This window comes from Aethalodelphis obliquidens, unplaced genomic scaffold (assembly GCF_003676395.1).
Source record: "Aethalodelphis obliquidens isolate GAN/ISIS:26980383/991018 unplaced genomic scaffold, ASM367639v1 scaffold75, whole genome shotgun sequence".
NCBI lineage: Eukaryota > Metazoa > Chordata > Mammalia > Artiodactyla > Delphinidae > Aethalodelphis > Aethalodelphis obliquidens.
This window is the reverse complement of record NW_020838019.1, coordinates 1,350,666-1,367,840: the sequence shown is the minus strand read 5'-3', so window position 1 is coordinate 1,367,840 and position 17,175 is coordinate 1,350,666. Positions and strand designations below refer to the sequence as shown.

General features: G+C 37.3%; 1 protein-coding gene across 3 annotated transcripts in view; it reads left to right on the top strand.

The window, feature by feature from the left end:
* Positions 1–17,175, top strand: part of ITFG1 (integrin alpha FG-GAP repeat containing 1) — a 232,780-nt gene that overhangs the window by 21,084 nt on the left and 194,521 nt on the right. For all 3 annotated transcript variants that reach the window (XM_027092142.1, XM_027092144.1, XM_027092143.1), the window contains exon 6: positions 6,568–6,662. In XM_027092142.1, coding sequence (XP_026947943.1) covers positions 6,568–6,662 — 95 coding nt within the window. The remainder of the gene's footprint in view (positions 1–6,567; positions 6,663–17,175) is intronic.

Genomic DNA, 17,175 nt, shown 5'->3' with positions numbered 1-17,175 from the left:
TGTATATAAAATAAACTATAAGAATCTGCTAACTGCCTTTTAAGAGATATTACTGTAAAATATCAGAGTATAGGCAACAAGTGTAAAACTTAAAATACTATGAAGAACTTGAATATTGATTTGAAATGTTCAAGGTAGCAATATTACAATTAATATTTTATTATGAGTTGCAAACTAAAGTATCCGATGGGGCCCAGAAGGAAAACAAAGTGAGTGAACACTTTGGGAAGCTTCAGAGTTGACCTGCCTGGAGACTCTAGCTCTGTGTGAACAGGGCCAGTTGCTTGCCAGACCTTCTGATATTTCAAGAGAAGTTGGAAATCCTGATTTTTATTTGAAATCTGATTTTTAATTTGTTTTACCTCTGAATTCAAACTTTTTAAACAATGTGTAGGTCAAATAAAACACATTTTATGCTGAATTTGACCCATAGTCTGCTACTTTATGACTTTTGCTTTATCGCTGTTCTAGATTCTTCATTTGAAATGTACGTTTTGTTAAATAGTTCCTAAGACAAAATGTCACAAGTTAGTTGAGGTTTTCCAAAATTCTAGCTATAACTTGTTTCAAAGCAAACCTGTAAAAAAATATGGGAAATTAGATCAGTAACTACTAGCATAGTAATTAAAGACAGCCACACGATTAACCTCATAGAGCTCAACTGTGTAAAAGTTTGTGTTTTTTTAATTCATTTTCAGCATATAATTACAAATTTGTTGGGAACATGAGAAACTCTTCTGAAATGACTTTATGTCAAACTTGTTGTAGGATCTCTAGCCTGAGCCTGATTATTTTGTATGTAATTAAAAATACTTTAATGCTTAGAATTTAAAGAACTGATGAATAAATGGCATATCTTAAAGAGAAGTGAACCAATGATTATTAAATTGGACTTAATTGAAATTATTTTAAGCATTTCTGACCTTGTGTAGTATGAAAGAAAAACATGACATGAATGCTTGGTATTGAATTACCATACAACAAATGCTAAATATAACTTTTCAATGTATATTAATATTTTCTTATTATCATAACCCTATATTATGGGGTTTTAGTTAAAGTAATACAATCAAGTTGTAGGAATACTGCTTGGTTTGGTTTTTAGTGTCTTGTTTAGGTTATAGATGAGGCCCAATATGTGCTAAAAAGAATGTAGAAGAAGGTTACTGGGAAGAAGTTACTGTTTGTAGAACCCTTTGCATAGAGAAAATTTTCTCCTGTTGAATGCTTATTCTTTTTTCCAGAATCCACCTACTAATAACAAATTAGTCAATTGTTTCTTCCCACTTTCCAAACACTGCAAAACTAAATTCACAGGTGAACCTTGTTTGCTGTCTACTCAATTGGATACTGTGTTGACAATTAACTTAGACTTAATTAGCCTTTAATTGCTCTTTGGAGATGACATATCTATGCTTCCATATTGGACTGGAACATAATACTGTGAAAAAAATAGCAAATTCTAATTAGAAGTAGAGAAGAATAGGAGATGCTACTTAAGACTACGATTCAGTTCAGCCAGTATTTGGGAGCCAGGTCCTGGTTAGGCATTGTAGATACAAATATCTATGAGTCAGGGTACCTAGGATACACTCTCAGAGAAACAGTTCCTCAAGTAACTATAATGCAAACTAAAGTGCTATTACTAGAGAAAAGTATAATGGTGAAACAGTGAGAGAGGAGTAAAGGCCTTTTGGAGGAAGCTGATTTAAGTAGGGCCTTGATAAATAGGAATGCCTTTGACACTGGAGTGTTCTTCACTAGTGAGGAATTGTGGGGAGATGATTTTATTTAAACTTGCTCTTCTTTCTGTAGTTCCTAATAGTTTACCAGTATGACCTTCCTGATTTTGACAAATGCACTATGGTTATATTAGATGTTAACATTAGGAGTAACTAAATGAAGGATGTGTGAAAACTTAGTACTGTTGGTTTTTTTAGTGAGATAAAATTTGCATAACATTATTAAAATTAACCATCATTGTGTACACTTTAGTGAGATTTAGAACATTTACAACATTGTGCAACCATCACCTAGTTCCAGTGACTTTTCATCTCTCTGAAAGGAAACCCTGTACCCATTAAGCAGTCACTCTCCCTTTCCCCTCTACCCCTGCACTTGGTAGCCACTAATCTTCTTTCTGTCTCTAGGATTTTCCTATTATGGGTATTTCATATAAATGAAATCATACAAGATGTGACTTTTTGAGTCTGGCTTCTTTCACATAGAATAATATTTTAAAGATTCATCCATATTGTATCATGTATCGGTACTCCAGTTATTTTATGACTGAATAATATTTTCATTGTATGGGTATATGACATTTTGTTTATTCATTCATCCATTGGTAGATATTTGGGTTATTGTGAATACTGCTGCTAAGAGCATTCATGTACCAGTATTTGTTTGAATACCTGTTTTCAATTCTTTTTTTTTTAACATCTTTGTTGGAGTATAATTGCTTTACAATGTTGTATTAGTTTCTGCTGTATAACAAAGTGCATCAGCTATACATATACATATATCCCCATATGCCCTCCCTTTTGCGTCTCCCTCCCACCCTCCCTATCCTACCCCTCTGGTAGTCACAAAGCACCCAGCTGATCTCCCCATGCAGTGCAGTTGCTTCCCCCTAGCTATCTATTTTACATTTGGTAGTGTATATATATGTCAATGCTACTGTCTCATTTTGTCCCAGCTTACCCTTCCCCCTCCCCATGTCCTCAAGTCCATTCTCTACATCTGTGTCTTTATTCCTGTCCTGCCCCTGGATTCATTAGAACCTTTTTTTTTTTTTTTTTTTTAAGATTTCCTATATATGCGTTGGCATATGGTATTTGTTTTTCCCTTTCTGACTTACTTCACTCTGTATGACAGACTCTAGGTCCATCCACCTCACTACAAACAACTCAATTTCTTTTCTTTTTATGGCTGAGTAATATTCCATTGCATATATGTTCCACATCTTCTTTATCCATTCATCTGTCAGAGGACACTTAGGTTGCTTCCATGTCCTGGCTATTGTAAATAGTGCAGCAGTGAACGTTGTGGTACCTGTCTTTTTGAATTATGTTTTTCTCAGGGTATATGCCCAGTAGTGGGATTGCTGAGTCATCTGGTACCTCTATTTTTAGTTTTATAAGGAGCCTCCGAACTGTTCTCCATAGTGGCTGTATCAATTTACATTCCCACCAACAGTGCAAGAGGGTTCCCTTTTCTCCACACCCTCTCCAGCATTTATTGTTTGTAGATTTTTTGATGATGGCTATTCGGACTGGTGTGAGGTGATACTGCATTGTAGTTTTGATTTCCATTTCTCTAATGATTAGTGATGTTGAGCATCCTTTCATGTGTTTGTTGGTAATCTGTATATCTTCTTTGGAGAAATGTCTATTTAGGTCTCCTGACCATTTTTGGATTGGGTTGTTTGTCTTTTTGATATTGAGATGCATGAGCTGCTTGTATATTTTGGAGATTAATCCTTTGTCATTTGCTTCATTTGCAAATATTTTCTCCCATTCTGAGGGTTGGCTTTTTGTCTTGTTTATAGTTTCCTTTGCTGTGCAAAAGCTTATGTTTCATTAGGTCCCATTTGTTTATTTTTGTTTCCATTACTCTAAGAGGTGGGTCAAAAAAGATCTTGCTATGATTTATATCAAAGAGTGTTCTTCCTATGTTTTCCTCCAAGAGTTTTTTGTTTGTTTGTTTGTTTTTGCGGTACACGGGCCTCTCCCATTGCGGAGCACAGGCTCGGGACGCACAGGCTCAGCGGCCACGGCTCACGGGCCCAGCTGCTCTGTGGGATCTTCCCAGCCTGGGATCTTGCCGGCCTGGGGCACGAACCCGTGTCCCCTGCATCGGCAGGCAGACTGTCAACCACTGCGCCACCAGGGAAGCCCCTTTCCAAGAGTTTTATAGTGTCCGGTCTTACATTTAGTTCTCTAATCCATTTTGAGTCTATTTTTGTGTATGGTGTTAGGGAACGTTCTAATGTCATTCTTTTACATGTAGCTGTCCAGTTTTCCCAGCACCACTTACTGAAGAGGGTGTCTTTTCTCCATTGTATATTCTTGCCTCCCTTATCAAAGATAAGGTGACCATATGTGTGTGGGTTTATCTCCTGTGAAATTTTTTGTTCGAGTTCTGTGAAAAATGCCATTGGTAGTTTGATAGGGATTGCATTGAATCTGTAGATTGCTTTGGGTAGTATAGTCATTTTCACAATGTTGATTCTTCCAATCCAAGAACATGGTATATATCTCCACCTGTTTGTATCATCTTTAATTTCTTTCATCAGTGTCATAGTTTTCTGCATACAGGTCTTTTGTCTCCTTAGGTAGGTTTATTTCTAGATATTTTATTCTTTTTGTTGTAATGGTAAATGGGAGTGTTTCCTTAATTTCTCTTTCAGGTTTTTCATCATTAGTGTATATCAATGCAAGAGACTTCTGTGCATTAATTTTGTATCCTGCTACTTTACCAAATTCGTTGATTAACTCTAGTAGGTTTCTGGTAGAGTTTTTAGGATTCTCTATGTATAGTATCATGTCATCTGCAAATAGTGTGTTTTTCAATTCTTACTGGTATACATCTAGGTATAGAAATGCAGAGTCATATGGCAATTCATTGTTTGGCTTTTGGAAGAATTTCCAAACTGTTTTCCATAGCTAATGCACCATTTTATATTCCCATCAGCAGTATACAAGAGTTCTATTTCTTTTAGCAGTTTGAGACATCTGAGTTAATTTTTGGTATATGGTATGAGATAGGGGTATAAATTCATTCTTTTTCATGGCTGAAAACTTTGGAATTAATATTTATAAAAGATAATCATTCTCCACAGTGTCGGGAAAATATCACCCATGATAATATTAAGTTATTTTTCCTACACTTAAAGAATTAAAGATATAAATATAAGAGCTAAAACATAAAAGTCTTAGAAGAAAGCATGGGGTAAATTTTCATAACTTTGGATTTGGAAATGGGTTCTTAGCTCTGACACCAAAAGAAAAAAGCAACACAAAAAAATTAGAACTGGATTTGTCAAATTAAAAGCTTCTACATAGCACAGGACACTATCCAGAAACTGAAAAGACTGTACAGAATGGGAGAAAATATTGCAAATAGTGCATCAGTTAAAGATCTAGGATCTAGTCTATATAAAGAACTCTTATTACTCAAAGCAATAAATAACCCAATTTAAAAGTAGGCAAAGGGGGCTTCCCTGGTGGCACAGTGGTTGAGAGTCCGCCTTCCGATGCTGGGGACGCGGGTTTGTGCCCCGGTCCGGGAAGATCCCACATGCCGCGGAGCAGCTGGGCCCATGAGCCATGGCCGCTGAGCCTGCACGTCCGGAGCCTGTGCTCTGCAACAGGAGAGACCACAACAGTGAGAGGCCCGCGTACTGCAAAAAAAAAAAAAAAGAAAAATAGGCAAAGAATTTGAGTAGACATTTCTCTAAAGATATACAGGTAGCCAACAAGCACATGAAAACATGCTCAACATCATTAGACATCAGGAAAATATAAATCAAAACCACAAGAACCCTTCAGTAAGTAGCTATAATAAAACAAAGGGACAGTAGTAAGTGTTCATAATGGAATTAAAGTATTGAAATACCCATACATTGCTAGTGAGAATGTCTGATGATGAAACCACTTTGGAAAACAGTTTGACAGTTCTTTAGAAAGTCAAGTATAGAGTTACCATGTGACCCAGCAATTCTACTCCTAGGTATATACCCAGAAGAATCAAAAACATATGTAGGGGCTTCCCTGGTGGCGCAGTGGTTGAGAGTCCGCCTGCCGATGCAGGGGACACGGGTTTGTGCCCCAGTCTGGGAAGATCCCACATGCCGCGAAGCGACTGGCCCTGTGAGCCATGGCTGCTGAGCCTGCGCATCAGGAGCCTGTGCTCCGCAACGGGAGAGGCCACAACAGTGAGAGGCCCGCGTACCGCAAATAAAACAAAACAAAAGAAAAAACATATGTATATGTCCACATAAAAACTTGTACATGATTATTCATAACAGCATTTAATTGTAATAGCCAAAAGTGGAAACAAGTCAAATGTCCATCAACAGTTGAAAAAGATTTACAAAAAATATAGCCATGTAATTAAATATTATTCAGGGATAAAAAAGACTGAAGTAGTGACACATGCTACAGCATGGATGAACCTGAAAATATTATTCCAAGTGAAAGAAACCAGGCACAAAAGGCCACATGTTATATGATTCCATATATATGAAACGTCCAAAATAGGGAAATCCATAGAGCCAGAAAGCAAATTAGTGTTTGCCAGAGGCTTGATGGTGGGGAGAATGAGAAGTTACTAATGAATACAGAGTTTCATTTTGAGGTGATGAAAATGTGAAATTAGATAGTGGTGATGGCTGCACACTGTGAATATACAAAAACCACTAAATTGTACACTCTGAAAGTGAATTTTAGAGTATGTGACAGAGCTAAGAATAAGTGCGTTTTTAAAATATCTTGCATGCAGATATTTTTGTTTTAAAACAGTGCTCATTTGATGTTTGCCTTAAGAAAAAAATTTTTCTTTTAGGAATTTATCATGGCATCCTGCATTGACCATTAAAAGTAAAATGCGGATTCCACATTCTCATGCGTTCATTGATCTAACTGAAGATTTTACAGCAGGTGAGTTGCACATAAATGTAAAGTATTTCTTTTAGGCTGCCAAAGAATGATGAGATTTTTACTGTTTTCCTAGTAGTCATTTGTTATTGAATTGAACATTAAGACCAAAATGTTAAAAGGTTATAAGGAAGTTAGTGATATCGGAAAAATGTAAAAAGTACTGGATGCAATAAATAAGTCTTTAGTTATTGTTTTTTGTTGTTTGTTAACCACATCAAAATTTGGATTATTGACTAATAAATGCTGTAAATTTAATTGTAAGAAAAATATTTACCTTATGTGTTAAAGAATTTCAAAGACTTCAAAAAAGTTTTATTATGGAAAATTTTAAATATAGAAAAGTAGGCAGAATAGTATGATATACGCACATTTAATCATTACCCAGCTTCAACAATAATCAGTATATGGTATATTGATTCAATCAGTATATTGATTGAATCAATATATATTGATTCAATCAATATATATATATCAATCAGTATATTCAAGAGTCAATCAGTATATTGAATCTTGTTTCATCTGTATAACCACCCATGAGCCCTCCTCCCACCCCGATAATTTTATAGGAATTCCCAAGCATTATATCATTTCATTTATAAATATTTCAATCTGTATCTCTAAATGATAGACTTTTTTATTTTTAACAACCTCACGATCATTTCCAAACATTAAAAAATTTAACAATATTCTCTTAATAGCAAATACTTACTCACTATTCAAAATGCCCCAATTCTCTCCTAAATGTTTCTATCAAATTAGGAGCTAAATGATGTACATACATACGAAGAAAAAACACCTGTCTTAAAGAATTTCTCAAAGTGTGGATTTTGCTGATAGTGTCCCCGTGATGTTAATATGTGACTCTGTCCCCTGTATTTCCTCTAAGCCAGTGATTAGATTTAAGCAGCTGTTGATGATCATTGTCAAGTCCACTATTTCAAAAGGATTTACAAAATCATAGCACCCTAAATCTATCACTCCTCAACATATATTATCAGCTGGAATTTTCTATTTAAAACAGACAAACAAAAGGAACATCTATTATTATCTTTTTAGTCACCCGAAGTACAGTTGAGACAGGCAGGTTAAATGCTTAAATTTTCTTCCTTCTCATTTTTTTCCAGTTTTTTTTAATGTGGTAAAATACACGTAATGTAAAATTTCCATTGTGACCTTTTTTTTTTTTTTGGTGCGGTACACGGGCCTCTCACCATTGTGGCCTCTCCCGTTGCGGAGCACAGGCTCCGGACGCGCAGGCTCAGCGGCCATGGCTCACAGGCCTAGTCGCTCCGCGGCATGTGGGATCTTCCCAGACCGGGGCACGAACCCGCGTCCCCTGCATCGGCAGGCGGACTCTCAACCACTGCGCCACCAGGGAAGCCCAACTTTCTTCCTTTTTAAAGCTGAATTGTATATAACCACATTTTGCTCAGCTTCCACATTTTAGCTGTTGTGAATAATGTTGCTGTGAACTTTCATGTACAAACATCTCTTAGAGATCCTGCTTTCAGTTCTTTTGGGTATATATCCAGAAGTGAAATTGCTGGATCATATGATAATTTTGTGTTTAATTTTTTGAGGAATGGCCATCACAGAAACTTTATCGTTTTACATTCCCACCAACAGTGTACAAGGGTTCCAGTTTCTCCACATACTTGCCAATATTTGTTATTTTCTTTTTTTTCATAGTAGTCATTCTAATAGGTATAATGTGATATCTCATTGTAGTGTGGGTTTGTTCTGTTTCTTTGGTTTTTTGCTGCTCCACGTGGCTTTCTGGATCTTAGTTCCCAAACAGGGATTGAGGGATTGAACCCGGCCCCAGTGGTGAAAGCACTGAGTCCTAACCACTGGACTGCCAGGGAATTCCCTCTTTGTAGTTCTGATTTGCATTTTTCCTGGTGATTAGTGATGTTGAGCACCTTTTCATGTCCTTATTGGCTATTTGCATATCTTTTTTGGAGAAGTATGTACTTAAGTCCTGTGCCCATTTTTCAATTGGGTTGTTTCTTTGGTGTTGTTAAGTTTTAGTTAGTCTCTGTTCATAATATTGCTCCCTCATCAGATACATGATTTACAAATATTTTCTCTCATTCTATGGGATATCTTTTTACTCTGTTGATAGTGTCTTTGTATGCAAAAAATTTTTAATTTCATGAAGTCCAGTTTTTCTGTTGTTCCTTTGTGGCCTTGTGCCTTTGGTGTCCTATCCAAAAGGTCATTGCCAGATGCACTTTCATGAAGCTTTTGCCCTATATTTTCTCTTGAGAGTTTTATACTTTTATCCCTTACATTTAGAGCTTTGAACCATTTTGAGTTAATTTATATATATGGTGTTAGATAAGGGTCCAACTTCATTACTTGCATGTATATCCTGTTTTCCTAGCACCATTTATTTTTTTTTAATATTTATTTTATTTTTTTGGCTATGTCAGGTCTTTGTTGCGGTGCGCAGGCTTCTCTCTAGTTGTGGCATGGGGATTTTCTCTCTGTAGTTGTGGTGCACAGGCTGCAGAGCGTGTGGGCTCTGTAGTTTGCGGCACTCGGGCTCTCTTGTTGAGGCGCTCAAGCTCAGTAGTTGGGGCATGCAGGCTTAGTTGCCCTGCAGCATGTGGGATCTTAGTTCCCTGACCAGGGATTGAACCCATATCCCCTGCAATGGAAGGCAGATTCTTTACCACTGGACCACCAGGGAAGTCCCATAGCACCATTTATTAAAAGGACTTGTCTTTTCCCCGCTTATCACCCTTGTCAAAATTCATTTGACTGTATACTCAAGGGTTTATTTCTGGGTTCTCTGTTATTTTCACTGACCTATATGTCTGTATTTATGCTGGTACCTCACTGGGATTTTTTTGGGTTTGTTTTTAACTTTTTATTTTATATTGGAATATAGCCAATTATGTTGTGATAGTTGCAGGTGCCCAGCAAAGCGACTCAGCCATACATATACATGTATCCATTCTCCCCCAAACTCCCCTCCCATCCAGGTTGCCACATAACATTGAGGAGAGTTCCCTGTAGTACTATCCTGGTTTGATTACTACAGCTTTGGAATATGTTTAGTAATCGGGAAGTGTGAGTTCTCCAACTTTGTTCTTTTTCAACATTGTTTTGACTATTTTAGGAGGTCTCTTGAGATTCTATATGAATTTTAGGACAGATTTTTCTATATCTGTAAAAAGTGCCATTGAGATTTTGGTAAGGATTGTTCTGAATCTATAGGTCACTTTGGGTAGTATTGACATCTTAACAATATTGTCTTTCAGTCCATGAACATGCAATGTGTTTTCCTTTATTTGTCTTCTTAATGATTTCTTCCAATAATGTTTTATAGTTTTTAATTATATAAGTCTTTCACCTCCTTGGTTAAGTTAATTCCTAAGTATTTTATTCATTTTGATTCTATTGTAAATGAAATGTTTTCTTAATTTCCTTTGTGGATTTTTCATTGTAAGTGTTTAGAAATGCAGCTGATTTTTGCATGTTAATTTGTATCCTACTACTTTTCTGAATTCATTTATTAGTCTGAACAGGTTTTTTTTTTTTGGTAGAATCTTTAGCGTTTTCTACATATAAGATCATATCATCTATGAACAGAGATAATTTTACTTTTTTCTTTCTAACTTGGATGCCTCTTATTTCTTTTTCTTATTCCTCCCTTTTTTTTTTAAACAAGTTTTCAAACACTTCTAATCAGCTTTTGCAATTACATTTTTATATAGTATACTAATTGCAAATGAGTAAAGCATGCCTGGTGGTTGGTAAAAGTAATAAAACTTCCTTTAAAAGTATTTTATGAATTTACATTCCCAAAAAACGTGCAAGGGGGTTCCCTTTTCTCCACACCCTCTCCAGCATTTATTGTTTGTAGATTTTTTGATGATGGCCATTCTGACCAGTGTGAGATGATATCTCATTGTGGTTTTGATTTGCATTTCTCTAATGATTAATGATGTTGAGCATTCTTTCATGTGTTTGTTGGCAATCTGTATATCTTTGGAGAAATGTCTATTTAGGTCTTCTGCCCATTTTTGGATTGGGTTGTTTGTTTTTTTGTTATTGAGCTGCATGAACTGCGTGTAAATTTTGGAGATTAATCCTCTGTCAGTTGCTTCATTTGCAAATATTTTTCTCCCATTCTGAGGGTTGTCTTTTGGTCTTGTTTATGGTTTCCTTTGCTGTGCAAAAGCTTTTAAGTTTCATTAGGTCCCATTTGTTTATTTTTGTTTTGATTTCCATTTCTCTAGGAGGTGGGTCAAAAAAGATCTTGCTGTGATTTATGTCATAGAGTATTCTGACTATGTTTTCCTCTAAGAGTTTGATAGTGTCTGGCCTTACATTTAGATCTTAAATCCAGTTTGAGTTTATTTTTGTGTATGGTGTTAGGGAGTGTTCTAGTTTTATACTTATACATGTAGCTGTCCAGTTTTCCCAGCATCACTTATTGAAGAGGCTTTCTTTTCTCCACTGTATATTCTTGCCTTCTTTATCAAAGATAAGGTGACCATATGTGCATGGGTTTATCTCTGGGCTTTCTATCCTGTTCCATTGATCTATATAACTGTTTTTGTGTAAATATTATTTGCTACCTGTTTTTCAAAAAAGTTGAGGAGTTAAAGCGTAAAATACTTTTTTTTAAATTTTATTTTAATTTAATTAATTTATTTTTTAACATCTTTATTGGAGTATAATTGCTTTACAATGGTGTGTTAGTTTCTGCTTTATAACAAAGTGAATCAGCTATACGTATACATATATCCGCATATCTCCTTCCTCTTGTGTCTCCCTCCCACTCTCCCTATCCCACCCCTCTAGGTGGTCACAAAGCACCCAGCTGATCTGCCTGTGCTATGCGGCTGCTTCCCACTAGCTATCTATTTTACATTTGGTAGTGTATATATGTCCATGCCACTCTCTCACTTTGTCCCAGCTTACCCTTCCCCCTCCCCATATCCTCAAGTCCATTCTCTAGTAGGTCTGTGTCTTTATTCCTGTCTTGCCCCTAGGTTCTTCATGACCTTTTTTTTTTTTCTTAGATTCCATATATATGTGTTAGCATACAGTATTTTTCTCTTTCTGACGTACTTCACTCTGTATTACAGACTCTAGGTCCATCCACCTCGCTACAAATAACTCAATTTCGTTTCTTTTTGTGGTTGAGTAATATTCCATTGTATATATGTGCCACATCTTCTTTATCCATTCATCTGTCGATGGACATCATTCCATTTATATTCACACACACACACACACACACACACACACACACTCACAGACAGACTTGTTTTTTACAATTCCTTTTTGAAGAAAGGTTTATTTTACGTATATGGTTTTAGAAACTTAGTTTCTTTCAGTTCAGTAATATTAGATTTCCTTAATCAACACCAACTCTGCCTGTAAGGAATTTTTTTTTTAATGAAAGAGGAAGTGATTGTTGTCAGATGTTGGAAAATATATCCAAAGAGGTATCTCAGTAGATTTTACGTTTTATTTGAAAATGACATGAATACAAGTCATCCCATTACAACAATTGGAAAATCCAAAAGTAAATATGTATAAATTCTTTAAAGCATACTTTTACTTGTTGAAGTACTGTTGAACTTCACTAATTTATTCAAAAAAGCTGTGGCTTGACGGGGGATGTGAACATAGATATGTGATTTCAGGATGTATTCTTCAAAGAAGTAACACCAAAACATTTTCATTTCTGTTTTACTCTCCCATCCTAAAGTCAATATCCAAGAGTGAAGAATGAAAGGGAATACTGGTGGAAATGCTGGCCTTAAGTACAGCTGTGAAATGGGTGAAACCTATCTTGAGGTCCCTTCATCTGTACTGTTCTTGGTCTCTCTCATCCTCTTGGGGCTCTGGTGACATTACTGTCTTTCCTTCAGCCAGCTGATGTTCTCAAACTGACCCCCATTTGCCCTGAATTTTCCACAAAGTTAATTTCATCCCTTGCAGTAAACTTTTCCCTTACAATTTATCCCAACAAAAGTTTTGCAGTGTATAATGCCTAGCCCAAGTGAAAACAAGGTAAAAGTTCGCTGCTACAGATTTTCCCTGGCCAAACAGGACATGCATTTCAAAAGAGGCCTTGGGATTCAAGGGATTCATACCTTGCTATTGAGGAATTAATTCCTGAACTTATTGTTTACCTGTGTCCTGCCTTATAGAGCATGTGGGTCATCAAAACCTTCTTATAGGTTTGCCATAAATAAGAGGAACAGTCTGAATCATTGATCATTTAAATAAGAGATTTATTATATTTAAATAAGAGATTTATTATATTTAAATAAAAGAAGACTCACTTTAAAAGGAATATCATAAATACTGGCATTAAAATTTTAACAGATTATAACATAGGTATACACAGGAAACATAACCTCTTTGTTTTCTAAAATCAAGGCTCTGTGCCTTGGGCAGGTATTGGAGAAATGGAATTTAAACTTCTCAATTAAAATTATGTATCTTGGTCTCTTGAGGGTTTTAATTTATTGGTTAAATTTTCAGTTTTTCTGGATATTAACCCATTTCTCTTCTAGCAAAAATGGCAACTGGGTGAGCCTAAGGATAGGCTTATATGTCCTCAGGGAATTGGAAGAAGAGGTCTTTCTTTGTATCTGCTCTGAGGTTCTTACACAGCCATATTGATGGCCCTTGTGTATTAAGTGCCCTGCTGGTATTTGGCAGCTGGAGACCTCCTGATCTCTTCTCCTTGCTCAGTCAGAGCCTCACAGTCTTCCCTGGTTGACTTGATCCTGCCTTGAATCTGATCCTGTTTTAATGGATTCCTCTGAAGCTCCACCTCTTCCATTCAGCCCTCTGACTTGGATTGTCCACTGTTCATCGTCTACCATGGAATTCATTTGCCTTCTACCATAGTAGTAGCCCTTGGAAGATCCATCGGCCCTCGGCTTGGCTACTGTTGATATTCAGCACAGGGGTCTTAAGTCCCTTTGCCACACATGAAAATGAAGGGAAGTTTGAGAATACTAGGTTACACCCTCCGTGCTCTGTTTTTGTTCTGTGAGGATAACCCCTGTACATAGCTATCATCTCAAAAGATAGGCTCCTCCCTGAATTCCAGTAGCAGGGTCCTGGTCTTCCTTTGTACTCTGCTTTCCTTTCTACTTCATCATTGTTATCCCCCTCGAGGTTGAACCCTCACATTAAGAGTGGTCAGGGAAACTGGCCTTGACTCTACTCTGTCTTCCTGCAATCTCCGACTCCTCCTCTTTACCGCAAGCCTTCTCATCGCTTCCCTAGGTAGCTAACATCCAGACTTGAGTTGTTTCTACCTGTGACTTAAAGTAAAATTTGTTCAGATCCTTAGGTTTTTCTTTTAATATGTAAACAGAATTCTGGGGATTTAGATATCTGTTTTCATTCTTAACAAAGTCTGACTTTAAATACTTTTTTCTGGATAGAGACTCAATAACTGCCATTTTTGGAAATCAAAAGCTGAATATTATCTCTTTTTTGCAGTCCTGCTGTAATAACCCTAATCTTTTCCTAGGCCAGCCGTTCTCTAAGTGTGGTCTGGGTATCCCTGAGGATCCCAAAGACCCCTTTGGAGGCTCCATGAGGGCAAAATAATTTTCATAAAAACTATAAGACACTATTTGCCTTTTCACTCTTTTCACTGTCATTCTTGCTCTCATTCTCTCACAAGTGTACAATAGAGTTTTCCAGAAATTTAAAAACATATAATGACCTCATCGTTCTGACGTCTTGTATGTGTGCTTATGTATTCTTATGTTTTAAAAATGTTTCAGTTTTAAGTTTTATAGTAAATTATATCAATAGATATAGCTCACATAGACAAAACCTCTTTGGGGTCCTCAGTAATTTTTAAGAGTTTAAAGAGATCCTGACACCAAACAGCTTGAGAACTGCTGCCCGAAGTAAATGGATGCTTCTAGCTAACTGGGGTCACTGTACAAAGTAATGAGAAAGAGTAATGTAATATCCTTCATACATACATACATTTATCAAGCAAAGATAAGATCTTGGCTGTGACAACTCAGGTAGATTATAACAATTTCTTTAAGCATTCCCCCACCCCTCTTTCTTGTTCCTGAAAGAGGAACAAGAAAGAGGGGTTATCATAGTCCTAGCATCTGACACACAGCCAAATGTAGGAACTTAGAGGCTGATCTATTGGTGAGGTGTTCAGTTCCTTCAGATGGGTTCTCAGAAGAAGAATTGCTGAATCATATGGTAGTTGTATTTTTAATTTTTGAGGAACCTCCGTATTGTTTTCCATGGTGACTATACCAATTTATAATCTTACCAGGAGTGCCCAAGGGTTCCCTTTTCTCCACATCCCCAATAGCATTTGTTACCTGTCTTTTTTTTTAATATATAAATTTATTTTATTTTTTATTTATTTCTGGCTGTGTTGGGTCTTTGTAGCTGCACAAGGGCTTTCTCTAGTTGCAGAGAGCAGGGGCTACTCTTCATTGCAGTGCGCGGACTTCTTATTGTGGTGGCTTCTCTTGTTGCAGAGCATGGGCTCTAGGCACGCAGGCTTCAGTAGTTGTGGCACGTGGGCTTCAGTAGTTGTGGCTCAAGGGCTCTAGAGCGCAGGCTCAGTAGTTGTGGCACACAGGCTTAGTTGCTCCGCGGAATGTGGGATCTTCCCGCACCAGGTATCGAACCCGTGTCCCCTGCATTGGCAGGCAGATTCTTAACCACTGCACCACCAGGGTAGTCCCTTTTTGATGCTACCCATTCTAACAGGTGTGAGGTGACATCTCATTGTAATTTTGATTTGCATTTCAATGTGACCTGGTAATTTCTTTAATATCACAAATCCTTTTTCACTAATTCATCAGTTTCAATAATTATTTACTGAGCCTCTACTCTGCAAGGCATTATACTAGAAACCAAGGGATCAAAGATGAAAAACAAGATCTCCAGACTCAAGAGCTACAATGGTATGAATCTCAAGGATGTCATTATAGCAAGACATCACTCTGTTCGTGCTGCATTCAGAAGTTTAAACTTGATTTTTGAGCATACTAATTTGTATCTTAAATGTTTTAAAATTCAGCAGAATTTCAGACCCAGATGCACTTTAATACTCAAGAGTATCATTTGTTCATAGTACATTTGATGGAGCTACAGAAGATTCTTATATTTTTTTCCTTGCACACCCCTGCTGATCTTGTGGCTTTAAGCATCATCTATATTCTAATGACTCCCAAATTTATATAATCTCCAGGCTGACCTCCCTCCGAGCTCCAAACTATAGCTACAACTATTTACCAGCCATAACTACATCCATGTCTATGTCTGATAAGACATTTCAGACCTTGTTTCCCAAACTGCGACCTCCTCAACCCATAATCTTCCCATCTCACTCAGTGGCAGTCCCATCCTTCCAGTTCCTGTGTCAAAAATGTTGGAATCATCCTCGCCACCTCTTTCTAGCACACACAGTATCGAGTCTGTTATGAAATACTGTTTATTCTACTTTCAAAATATATCCACAACTTGACCACTTTCACCACCTCCACTCTAACCATCCTGGTCCCGGAAAAGGTCATTTCTCACCTGAATTAGTCCAGTTGCTGTTCCCCTGCTTCCAGCCTGTTTTCAACATGCGAGCTGCTATGATCCTTTAAAAATGAAAATCAGGTCATGTCACTCTTCCTAAGGTTTTCCAGTGATTTCTTTATTACATTAGAGAACTAGCCAAAGTGCACAAAATGACCTACTAGGCCCCACATACTTTGGCCCACCGTCACCTCTCTGACTTTATATTTTATTTTCACACTTGATGCCTTGCACTGAACACGCTAAACTCCTTGCTGTTTCTTAAACACTGCAAAGCAAGGTCCAATCTCAGGGCTTGGGTTGAGTAGCTATTTTCTCTGCCTGGAATATTATTCCTTCATATATCCATATCACCTCTGTTTTGCAAAAAGCTTTACTTTCTGTTTCAAGGTTCATAGGATTTGCTGGCAAAATAACCACTCTACACTCAGTTAAACAAGAATTTAGAGAGACTTTATTGAATTAACAAAGATTACAGTATACTAATTAAGAAAAGAATAGTATAACTAGGAAAGAAAAGACAGAGGTTTATACGTCACCGAATTGGGGAAGCACCTACATCCAGATCCAAGCAGTGCTGGGAAGTCCCTTGAACAGCAGTCTCTGGAGTCCCAGTTGGGAAGGTCCCAGGCGGTGCGTCCTCCCCACGGGTAAGACTTTAGTTTGCCACTCGATGGAGCCCAGCTTTTAGCAATAGGCCGCAGGCTGATAACAGTCAGCCTACGTGCAAGTTTGCAGCTCTGGTTGTTGTCATAAATGCCTTGGTCTTAACTCTAAGTCTTGGATTGTTCTTGACCCCCAGGGGCTGGCCAGACCCTCAAGGTGCAAGAAATCCCATGACTTACTCTCTATCTTATCTAATGGATTACAGATGTATGCTGGCACCACCCCTGCTGGCCTGGGTGTAGCTCAGCAGTTTGGCATGCAGCCAGCTGTAGAGTCATTA